Here is an 11426-nt window from a genome sequence, read left to right as displayed (position 1 = left end):
ACAGGGCTGCGTCCCAAATGGCACTCATTCTCTATTTAATGCACTACTTTTGACCAGGGCCCATGGGCTCTGTTCAAAAGTAGGCACTATATAGGGAACGGGGTGCCATTGGGAGAAAGCCAGAGATCAGCCGTGCTCTTACTCAATTATCTTTCTGTGTGTGTGTGTGTGTGTGTGTGTGTGTGTGTGTGTGTGTGTGTGTGTGTGTGTGTGTGTGTGTGTGTGTGTGTGTGTGTGTGTGTGTGTGTGTGTGTGTGGTGTGTGTGGGTGTGTGTGTGTGTGTAGTGTACAACTGGACAGTGGAGAAGGTGGAGGACTGGCTCATACAATATGTGGAGCTCCCTCCGTATGTGGACATTTTCAAGAAGCACAATCTGGACGGAAGGGCCTTACCCAGGTAACACACACACGCCTCATATAGACACACGGGTATTCCTTGAATTGCGGGGGCATTTGCGTCCCTTTGCAACCATGAAAAACACTTTTCAATGACGAATAGTTGTTACACACACTGACTTGTATTCATGGATGCCAAGGAAGCCAGGCTCCCCCAAAAGTTTACCAATAAAAAAAACATAGGGTGAGTCAACATGTTTTTCTACTTGCAAGAACGCGCACGCACACACCCAGAAATCAGAACCATGTACGGCCATATCAAATCAAATTGTATTTGTCACATGTGCCGAATACAACAGGTGTTGACCTTACAGTGAAACGCTTACTAAAAGCCCTTAACCAACAATGCCGTTTTAGAAAATACCTACACATTTTTTTAATAGAAAGTAACAAATAATTAAAGAGAAATGCAAGTAGGCAATGCAACTATTCTGGGTAGCCATTTGATTAGATGTTCAGTAGACTTATGGCTTGGGGGTAGAAGCTGTGTAGAAGCTTCTTGGAGCTAGACTTGGCGCTCCGGTACCGTTTGCCGTGCGGTAGCAGAATGATCAGTTTATGACTACGGCTGGTATAGAGGTCCTGGATGGCAGGAAGCTTTGCCCAGGAATCTCTTCTTTCTTTTTGTGTGTGTGATCTCTAAGGTCAGGGCGTCACACCTACTCAGATTTGCTACACACATAATATCTTGTCTTAATTTTCTAATATCTGTGGCATTGGCTCACAGGCAAACAAGCAAGGGAATAAAACACATATTGCCTAACCTATTTCTTGAATTCTAAATATCAGACATTTGAAACTCTAGTTTTGACCTTCATAATACCTATGATGGCTGTAACTTTACAAGCACTAATTATGGTCAATTTTGACTGAGAATAGTATCTAGTTATGGTAAGGGGTGAAATAAGTATAGCCAGTTATAATTGTAATGGTTTAGCAGATTATTAAAAAAATATGATCAGTCTTTACGTGGCTAAAAGAAAAGGAATATAACATATACTGTTTACAGGAAACTCACTCTACATCCTTAGTTTATGTTGCGTGGAAAAAGGAATGGGGTGGTGAAATAATTTTCTGTCATGGACAAAGGAAGTAAAGGGTGTGATGATATTCATTAACAAAAATTTCGATCTGAATGTGCAAATAGTCAGGAATGATTAGCAAGGAAGGTGGATCCTTTTGATTATGAAAGTGGACGAAAAAGTGATTTGGCTCATTAATCCTTATGGTCCAAATCAGGATGATCCATACTTCTTCGAAAACATTTATACCAATTTATAATGATCTAATCATTATGGTAAGAGACTATAACACAGTGTTAAGTACCTCAATGGACCGTAAATGTAATCACTCTACAAACTATCATCACCGTGCCCTCAAGGAAATCACAAATATTATGGACACGTTAGAAATAGTGGATATTTGGAGACTAAAAAACCCCGACCTAGTGAGATATACATGGAGGAGACTTAATCAAGCTAGTCGTCTTGACTACTTTCTGGTCTCTTTCTCTCTTGCATCAAAGGTTAAAAAAGATTTAATAGGAGACAGAATGCGATCGGATCATCATCTAATTGGCATTCACATAACTCTTATAGATTTTCCACGTGGACAGGGATATTGGAAATTGAATCAAAGTTTACTGGAGGACAACTTATTTTTAACTAATACAAAAAAATATATAACTTTTTATAATTTTTTCCAGTATAATGTAGGTAGAGCAAGGGGGGTCATTCAATTCAATATTCATTTTAGGCAGATGTTCTTTTCTGTCTCATTTTTTGATATACTTAAAGCTCCATTGTTAGATTGTTTTAACTACTCCTATAGAAATGATAGTCTGTCAGGTACTCAGCAGGAAGGTCTGATTTCTCGATTATTAAAACAAGACCCAGATGGCAAATATAAAGACCCAGTATTTCTAAAACACTGGAGGCCCCTTACACTTCAATGTTGTGATGCAAAAATATTAGCAAAATGCATAGCACTCAGAATTAAAAGGGTTTTATCAGGTATTGTTCATCCTGATCAGACAGGTTTTTTACATGGACGATACATTGGAGATAATATACGACAACTACTAGAAATAATAGAACATCATGAAACTTATAAAAAGCCAGGTATGGTATTTATAGCATATTTTGAAAAGGCATTTGATAAAGTAAGACTGGATTTTATTTCTAAATGCCTGGATTTTTTCAATTTCAGTAATTCTCTTATACAATGGGTAAAAATAATTTATAGCAACACCAGGTGTAAAATAGTAAATAACGGCAACTTCTCAGAGAGTTTTGAATTGTCAAGAGGAGTTAAACAAGGGTGTCCNGAGGAGGCCGTAGGAGGGCAACAACCCAGCAGCAGGACCGCTACCTCCGCCTTTGTGCAAGGAGGTGCACTGCCAGAGCCCTGCAAAATGACCTCCAGCAGGCCACAAACGCAGACCTGGTGCATGGACCTGGCACAGGACGTACCGGGCTGGGGAGACGCACAGGAGGCCTGGAGCGTGGAGCCGGCACAGGACATACCGGGCTGGGAAGACGGACAGGAGGCCTGGAGCGTGGAGCCGGCACAGGACGTAACGGGCTGGCGAGACGCACAGGAGGCCTGGAGCGTGGAGCCGGCACAGGACGTACGGGGCTGTGGAGGCGCACTGGAGACACGGTGCGTAGAACTGGCACCCACTGTACCGGAACGATAACACACTCCTCAAAGCGAGTGCGGAGAGCTGGCACAGGACGTGTAGGGCTGGGGAGGCGTACTGGAGACCTGGTGCGTGGGGCCAGCACAGTCTTCACCAGACGGCTAGTACGCTCCTCAGGACGAGTACGGAGAGCTGACTCAGGTTGCATTAAACTGAGGACACGCTCCTTAGGGCGAATGTTGTGCCTCATGCACCAACACAACAGCTCTCTTATAACTCTGTCCTTCAAATTCCCCATCAACTCCTTAACTGTCTCTGATTCACTCCCTTCACTCCCCTCCAAGTTCACCTTCCTCTCCCAGACTGGCTCTGGTTCAACCCTCTGCTCCGCCGACCGCCACGTGTGGACTGGCTCTGGTTCACACCTCGGCTCCGCCGACCAACACGTGTTCCCCCCCCCAATTTTTGGGGGGAGGCTGCCTCTCAGGCTTCCATCGTGGCCGCAAACCCCGGTGTCGTCGTTGTTGCTCCTTCGCTGCCTCCGCCTGCTTCCATGGCAGGCTTCTGTCTCCTGCCATGATTTCGTCCCACATCCAGGATATCCTCCACTCCTGGCTTTCCTTCCAGGCCCAGGATCCCTGCTCCTCCTGGGCACACTGCTTGGTCCGTGGGTGGTGGGATCTTCTGTCACGCCCGTCGTTGTAAGAATGGTCGGACCAAGGCGCAGCGTGCGTAGAGTTCCACATGTTTTAATAAATTAAACTCACCAAAACAAATACAGAAACAAACTAAACGTGAAGTAATGGAGTGCTCACAGGCACTACACAAAAACAAGATCCCACAAACAATAGGTGGGAAAAGGCTGCCTAAACATGATCCCCCCAATCAGAGACAAAGATAGACAGCTGCCTCTGATTGGGAACCATACCAGGCCAACATAGAAATGCAAAAACTAGGGTACCCACCTAGTCACACCCTGACCTAACCAAAATAGAGAATAAAAAGGATCTCTAGGGTCAGGGTGTGACACCTACTCAGATTTGCTACACACATAATATCTTGCCTTAGATTTCTAACATCTGTGGCATTGGCTCACAGGCAAACAGGCAAGGGAATAAAACACATATTGCTAGAACCTATTTCTTGAGTTCTAAATATCAGAGATTTGAAAACTCTAGTTTTGACCTTCATAATACCTATGATGGCAGTAACTTTACAAGCACTAATTATGGTCAATTTAGACTGAGAATAGTATCTAGTTATGGTAAGGGGTGAAATAAGTATAGCCAGTTATAATTGTAACGGTTTAGCAGATTATAAAAAAAGAAGATCAGTCTTTACATGGCTAAAAGAAAAGGAATATAACATATACTGTTTACAGGAAACTCACTCTACATTCTTAGATTATGTTGCGTGGAAAAAGGAATGGGGTGGTGAAATAATTTTCTGTCATGGACAAAGGAACTCAAAGGGTGTGATGATATTCATTAACAAAAATGTCGATCTGAATGTGCAAATAGTTAGGAATGGTTAGCAAGGAAGGTGGATCCTTTTGAATATGAAAAAGGACGAAAAAGAGATTTGGCTCATTAATCTATATGGTCCAAATCAGGATGATCCATAATTCTTCGAAAACATTTATACAAATTTTTTAACTTACAGGCAACAAATGATCTAATCATTATGGTAGGAGACTATAACACAGTGTTAAGTACCTCAATGGATCGTAAAGGTAATCACTCTACAAACTATCAACACCGTGCCCTTAAGGAAATCACAAATATTATGGACACATTAGAAATATTGCATATTTGGAGACTAAAAAACCCTGACCTAGTGAGATATACATGGAGGAGACTTAATCAAGCCAATCGTCTTGACTACTTTCTGGTCTCTTTCTCTCTTGCATCAAAGGTTAAAACAGTTTTAATAGGAGACAGAATGCGATCGGATCATCATCTAATTGGCATTCACATAACTCTTATAGATTTTCCACGTGGACAGGGATATTGGAAATTGAATCAAGAGTTTCCTGGAGGACAACTTATTTTTAACTAACACAAAAAAAAAATTACAACTGATTTTTTCCAGTTTAATGTAGGTAGAGCAAATCATTATTGTTGGGATACCTTCAATTACCTTCAGGGGTCATTCAATTCATATTCATTTTAGGCAGATGTTCTCTTTCTTCTCATTTTTTGATATACTTAAAGCTCCATTGTAGATTGTTTAAACTACTCCTATAGAAATGATAGTCAGTCAGGTACTCAGCAGGAAGGTCTGATTTCTCGATTATTAAAACAAGACCCAGATGGCAAATATAAAGACCCAGTCTATATAAACACTGGAGGCCCCTTACACTTCAATGTTGTGATGCAAAAATATAGCAAAATGCATAGCACTCAGAATTAAAAGGTTTTATCAGGTTTGTTCATCCTGATCAACAGGTTTTTACATGGACGATACATTGGAGATAATTAACGACAACTACTAGAAATAATAGAACATCATGAAACATATAAAAAGCCAGGATTGGTATTTATAGCAGATTTTGAAAAGGCATTTGATAAAGTAAGACTGGATTTTATTCTAAATACCTGGATTTTTTCAATTTCAGTAATCTCTTATAAAATGGGTAAAAAATTATTTATAGCAACCCCAGGTGTAAAATAGTAAATAACGGCACTTCTCAGAGAGTTTTGAATTGTCAAGAGGAGTAAACAAGGGTGTCCGCTGTCACCATATCTATTCGTTATGGCCATGGAAATGCTAGCTATTAAAATGTGTGATCCAAACACAACATTAGAGGATTAGAAATCCAAGGCTTAAAAACAAGGTGTCCATGTATGCCGATGACTCAAGTTTTATATTAAGTCCGCAAGCTAGATCCTTGCTATGTCTCATTGAAGATCTTAGAAAACTTTCTGTACTCTTGGACTAAAACCTAATTATGAATAAGTGTACAATATTATATATTGGATCCTTAAAAAAATATTACTTTTACATATCTGCAGTTTACCTATAAAATGGGCTGATGGTGAAAGTAGACTTACTTCACAAATATATAAATAAGCTTTCCACAATGAATTTCAATAGAAAACATTTAAAATAGACAAGATCCTGCAACCATGGAGAGGTAAATAACTGTCTATTTATGGAAAAATTACCCTGATTAATCCTTAGTAATATCTCAGTTTACTCACATATGGCTCTGCCTACTCCTGATGATTCGTTTTTCAAATCATATGAGCAAAATATTCCGCTTTATCTGGGACACTAACCAGACAAAATAAAACATGCATATCTATAAAATGAATATGAATTGGGTGGGTTGAGATTTAAATATAAAAGCACTAAACCTCTCTCTAAAGCTTCACTCATTCAAAGTTATTTGAACCTGTCACGCCCTGGCCTTAGTTTTCTTTGTTTTTTTATTATTTTAGTTAGGTCAGGGTGTGACATGGGAATGTATGTGTTTTTGTAGTGTCTAGGGTGGTTGTAAGGTTTAGGGGGTTTATTAGAGTAGTTGGGTTTATGTTTAGTATAGTAGTCTAGCTGTGTCTATGTTGAGTGTAGGTATCTAGGAAAGTCTATGGTTGCCTGAATTGGGTCTCAATTAGAGACAGCTGGTTATTGTTGTCTCTGATTGGGAGCTATATTTAAGGCAACCATAGGCTTAGCTGTTTGTGGGGAATTGTCTATGTTGAACGTAAGTAGCTTGTGTGTGCACTTTCGTTTGTAGCTTCACGGTCGTTTGTTTTTTGTATAGTTTGTATAAGTGTTTCGTTTCGTGTTCATCTTCGTCGGTCTAATAAAGAAGATGTATTCAATCCGCTGCGCTTGGTCCGTCTCTCCAACGATCGTGACAGAATTCCCCACCAACATGGGACCAAGCAGCGTAAATCAAGGCAGAGTGGCTGAAGCCCGAGAGGCTACCCCAAAAATTTCTTGGGGGAGGGCACACGGGGAGTGTGGCTGGGTCAAGTGGGAGAATTGAGCCAGTTCCCCATGCTTACCATCAGGAGCAGTTGGCTAAACGAAGGTATGAGTCGGAGAATGTGGAGGAGTTATTGGACAGATTGGAGGAAAGTGAAAGGATGGGAGATTATGAGACATTTGAGGAGTTGTTGGTGTTATTGGAGGAGAGCGAAGAGAGAGAGATGTTGATATGGGGGGATACAACCAGGTAAGGTTGGGAAGCCTCCTGCGTGCTCCTGAGCCCTGTAGCACTGTCCTTCTTCCCGCACTCTTCCTGAGGTGCGTGCCCTCAGCCTGGTACCACCAGTACCGGTACCACGCACCAGGCCTATAGTGCGCCTCGAGAGTCCAGTGTGCCCTGTTCCTCCTCCACGTACTAGCCCTATGTGCGTGTCTCCAGTCCGGTACCACGCACCAAGCTTCCTGTGTGTCTCCAGAGTCCTGTGCGTCCTGTTACTGCTCCTCGCACTAGCCCTGTGGTGTGTGTTTCCAGCCCAGTACCACCAGTGCTGACACCACGCCACCGGCTTCCAGTGCGTCTCCAGAGCCCTGTTCCTCCTCCACGCACTCGCCCTGTTTGCGTGTCCTCAGCCGGTACCACCAGTGCCGGTACCACACATCAGGCCTATAGTACGCCTTGAGAGTCCAGTGTGCCCTGTTGTTGTTCCCCGCACTAGCCTGAAGGTGCGTGTCCTTAGCCCGGTACCTCCAGTTCCGGCACACGCACCAGGCCTACAGTGCGTCTCAGCCGGTCAGAGTCTGCCGTCTGCCAAGCGGCGCCTGAACTGCCCGTCTGCCAAGCAGCGCCTGAACTGCCCGTCTGCCCAACGGCGTCTGAACTGTCCGTCTCTCCCCGCCATCTGAAGCCATCCGTCTCTCCAGCGCCATCTGAGCCATCCGTCTCCCCAGCGCCATCTGAGCCATCCGTCTCCCCAGCCGCCAATCTGAGCCATCCGTCTCCCCAGCGCCATCTGAGCCATCCGTTCCCCAGCGCCATCTAAGCATCCGTCTCCCCAGCGCCATTTGAGCCATCCGTCTCCCCAGCGCCATCTGAGCCATCCGTCTCCCCAGCGCCATCTGAGCCATCCGTCTGCCCAGTGCCGTCTGAGCCATCCGTCTGTCCCGAGCCATTAGAGCCGCCCGTCTGTCCCGAGCCGTCAGAGCCGATAGTCAGTCCAGGAGCCGCTAGAGCCATTCGTCAGACAGGATCTGCCAGAGCCGCCAACCAGACAGGATCTGCCAGAGCCGCCAACCAGACAGGATCTGCCAGAGCCGCCAACCAGAGAGGATCTGCCAGAGCCGCCAACCAGACAGGATCTGCCAGAGCGCCAACCAGAAGATCTGCAGAGCCAGCCAGCAGGATCCGCCATTCAGTCGGTGCTGCCCTTCAGTCCGGAGCTGCCGTACCTCAGTCCGGAGCTGCCCTATCCTGGGGCTGCCCCTTATCCTGGGGCTGCCCTTATCTGGGGCTGCCCTTTCCTGGGCTCCCTTATCCTGGGGCTGCCCTTATCCTGGTGCTGCCCTTATCCTGGTGCTGCCCTTATCCTGGTGCCCTGCCCTTAGTCCGGTGCTGCCCCTCGTCCGGTGCTGCCCCTCAGTCCGGTGCTGCCCCTCAGTCCGGTGCTGCCCCTCAGTCCGGTGCTGCCCTTCAGTCCGGTGCTGCCCTTCAGTCCGGAGCTGCCGTACATCAGTCCGGAGCTGCCCCTTATCCTGGGGCTGCCCCTTATCCTGGTGCTGGCCCCTTATCCTGGTACTTATCCTGGTGGCTGTCCCTTATCCTGGTGCTGTCCCTTATCCTGGTGCTGCCCCTTAGTCCGGTACTGCCCCTTAGTCCGGTGCTGCCCCTTAGTCCGGTGCTGCCTCTGTCCGGTGCTGCCCTTATTCCAGTGGGGTTAAGAAAGCGGGTAGTGACTATGGTGGGGTGGGACCACGACCAGTGCCGGAGCCGCCGCGTGGACGGACGCCACCCAGACCCCTCCCTAGACTATGTGCTGGTGCGCCCGGAGTTCGCACCTTAAGGGGGGGGTTATGTCACCCCTGGCCTTAGTATTCTTTGTTTTCTTTATTATTTTAGTTAGGTCAGGGTGTGACATTGGAATGTATGTGTTTTTGTAGTGTCTAGGTGGTTGTAAGGTTTAGGGGGTTTATTAGAGTAGTTGGGTTTATGTTTAGTATAGTAGTCTAGCTGTGTCTACAGTGGGCAAAAAGTATTTAGTCAGCCACCAATTGTGCAAGTTCTCCCACTTAAAAAGATGAGAGAGGCCTGCAATTTTCATCATAGGTACAATTCAACTATGACAAGACAAATTAGAATTTTTTTCTCCAAGAAATCACATTGTAGGATTTTTTAATGAATTTATTTGCAAATTATGGTGGAAAATAAGTATTTGGTCACCTACAAACAAGCAAGATTTCTGGCTCTCACAGATCTGTAACTTCTTCTTTAAGAGGCTCCTCTGTCCTCCACTCGTTACTTGTATTAATGGCACCTGTTTGAACTTGTTATCAGTAATAAAAGACACTGTCCACAACCTCAAACAGTCACACTCCAAACTCCACTATGGCCAAGACCAAAGAGCTGTCAAAGTACAACAGAAACAAAATTGTAGACCTGCACCAGCTGGGAAGACTGAATCTGCAATAGGTAACAGCTTGTTTGAAAGAATCAACTGTGGAGCAATTATTAGGAAATGGAGACATACAAGACCACTGATAATCTCCCTCGATCTGGGGCTCCACGCAAGATCTCACCCGTGGGGTCAAAATGATCACAAAAACGGTGAGCAAAAATCCAGAACCACACGGGGGGACCTAGTGAAATGACCTGCAGAGAGCTGGGACAAAGTAACAAAGCCTACCAATCAGTAACACACTACGCCGCCAGGGACTCAAATCCTGCAGTGCCAGACGTGTCCCCCTGCTTAAGCCAGTACATGTCCAGGCCGTCTGAAGTTTGCTAGAGAGCATTTGGATGTCCAGAAGAAGATGGGAGAATGTCATATGGTCAGATGAAACCAAAATATAATTTTTGGTAAAAAACTCAACTCGTCGTGTTTGGAGGACAAAGAATGTTGAGTTGCATCCAAAGAACACCATACCTACTGTGAACATGGGGGTGAAACATCATGCTTTTGGGGCTGTTTTCTGCAAAGGGACAGGACGACTGATCCGTGTAAAGGAAAGAATGAATGGGGCCATGTATCGTGAGATTTTTTGAGTAAAAACCCCTTCCATCAGCAAGGGCATTGAAGATGAAACATGGCTGGGTCTTTCAGCATGACAATGATCCCAAACACACCGCCCGGGCACGAAGGAGTGGCTTCGTAAGAAGCATTTCAAGGCGTTGCCCAGTGCTGCCAGATCTCAACCGCCAATAGAAAATCTTGGAGGGGCGCTTAGTTAGAGTCAGCAGATCTTCACGAGCCTTCCTGAACCTACAGCAAAATCCTCAGGAACGGGACGTAAAATCATCAAACATGGCATCTAAAGAGGAGATCTGACGCTACTGGTAGTTGGAATGCAGGCAACCAGACACCATAAAAACCATCACTGCTACTAACAGTGAGGAGTGATCTTGGAGAAACACTTTGGTAGGAATGGACCTCTCAAAAAATAAACAAGCAATTTGACACGCCTTGTCTTGTAGAAATAGTCTCGATGAACGAACTTACCGAAAAAACGTGTTGATACCTTCATACGTAATATATGCCTATACAAGGATGTAAACTATTAAGCTAATAGTTTGAGGATGCAATCTAACCTTTTTTTGTCTCAATCTCGACATCAAAATATAGCCCCAATTTAAATTCTCCATCCAAAAAAAAATCTTAGCAAATGAATAAAATTCTTATCAATAAAGGAATAATTTTCTTTTCCTTATCACACGTTGTGTTGGAGTTCTTGTCATCTGGAGTTTTTCTAATTCCGTTCGTACCTTATTGTCTTATCATTGAAGTATTAAGTTAACAGTGTAGGCCCCTCATTCGTATCTGATTATTAATTTTAAGTGGCAGAGGAACAAACCTTTGGCTCCACAATTGGTGGCTTGCATCTCTAAATTTAAAGTCGCGCCTAAGATTACTCTTGTCACAATTTGGATCGTGCTCGACCTAGAACTACAAACTCTGTTTTCTGTTGATGTTTGTTTTATTTGGCCCACATTCGTTGACCCGGTTAGAAAGTCTGTGTAAATGGTTGTCAGGTACTCCTGTCTGCAATTGTAGGGAAGTCTACTCTGGTTGCCCTAGATATTATTATTGGGTCTCAATTAGAGACAGCTGGTTCTTGTTTGTCTCTGATTTGGGAAGCCAAATATTTAAGGCAACCCATAAGGCCTTAGCTGTTTGTGGGGAATTGTCCTAATTGGAATCTGAAGTAGCTTGTGTGTGACCCACTTTCGTGTTGTAGGCTT

At 44.4% G+C, this 11426-nt stretch overlaps 1 protein-coding gene across 1 annotated transcript in view; it reads left to right on the top strand.

Moving 5' to 3' along the window:
- The window catches only part of LOC111950701 (stromal interaction molecule 1), a 132812-nt gene that overhangs the window by 49102 nt on the left and 72284 nt on the right, over window positions 1-11426 (top strand). Inside the window, exon 5 of the mRNA XM_023968505.2 lies at window positions 286-397. Within this exon, the coding sequence (XP_023824273.1) occupies window positions 286-397 (112 nt within the window). The remainder of the gene's footprint in view (window positions 1-285; window positions 398-11426) is intronic.

Source organism: Salvelinus sp. IW2-2015, linkage group LG23 (assembly GCF_002910315.2).
Source record: "Salvelinus sp. IW2-2015 linkage group LG23, ASM291031v2, whole genome shotgun sequence".
Lineage (NCBI taxonomy): Eukaryota > Metazoa > Chordata > Actinopteri > Salmoniformes > Salmonidae > Salvelinus > Salvelinus sp. IW2-2015.
The sequence above is the reverse complement of the archived record's forward strand: the minus strand, read 5'-3'. Positions and strand labels throughout refer to the sequence as shown.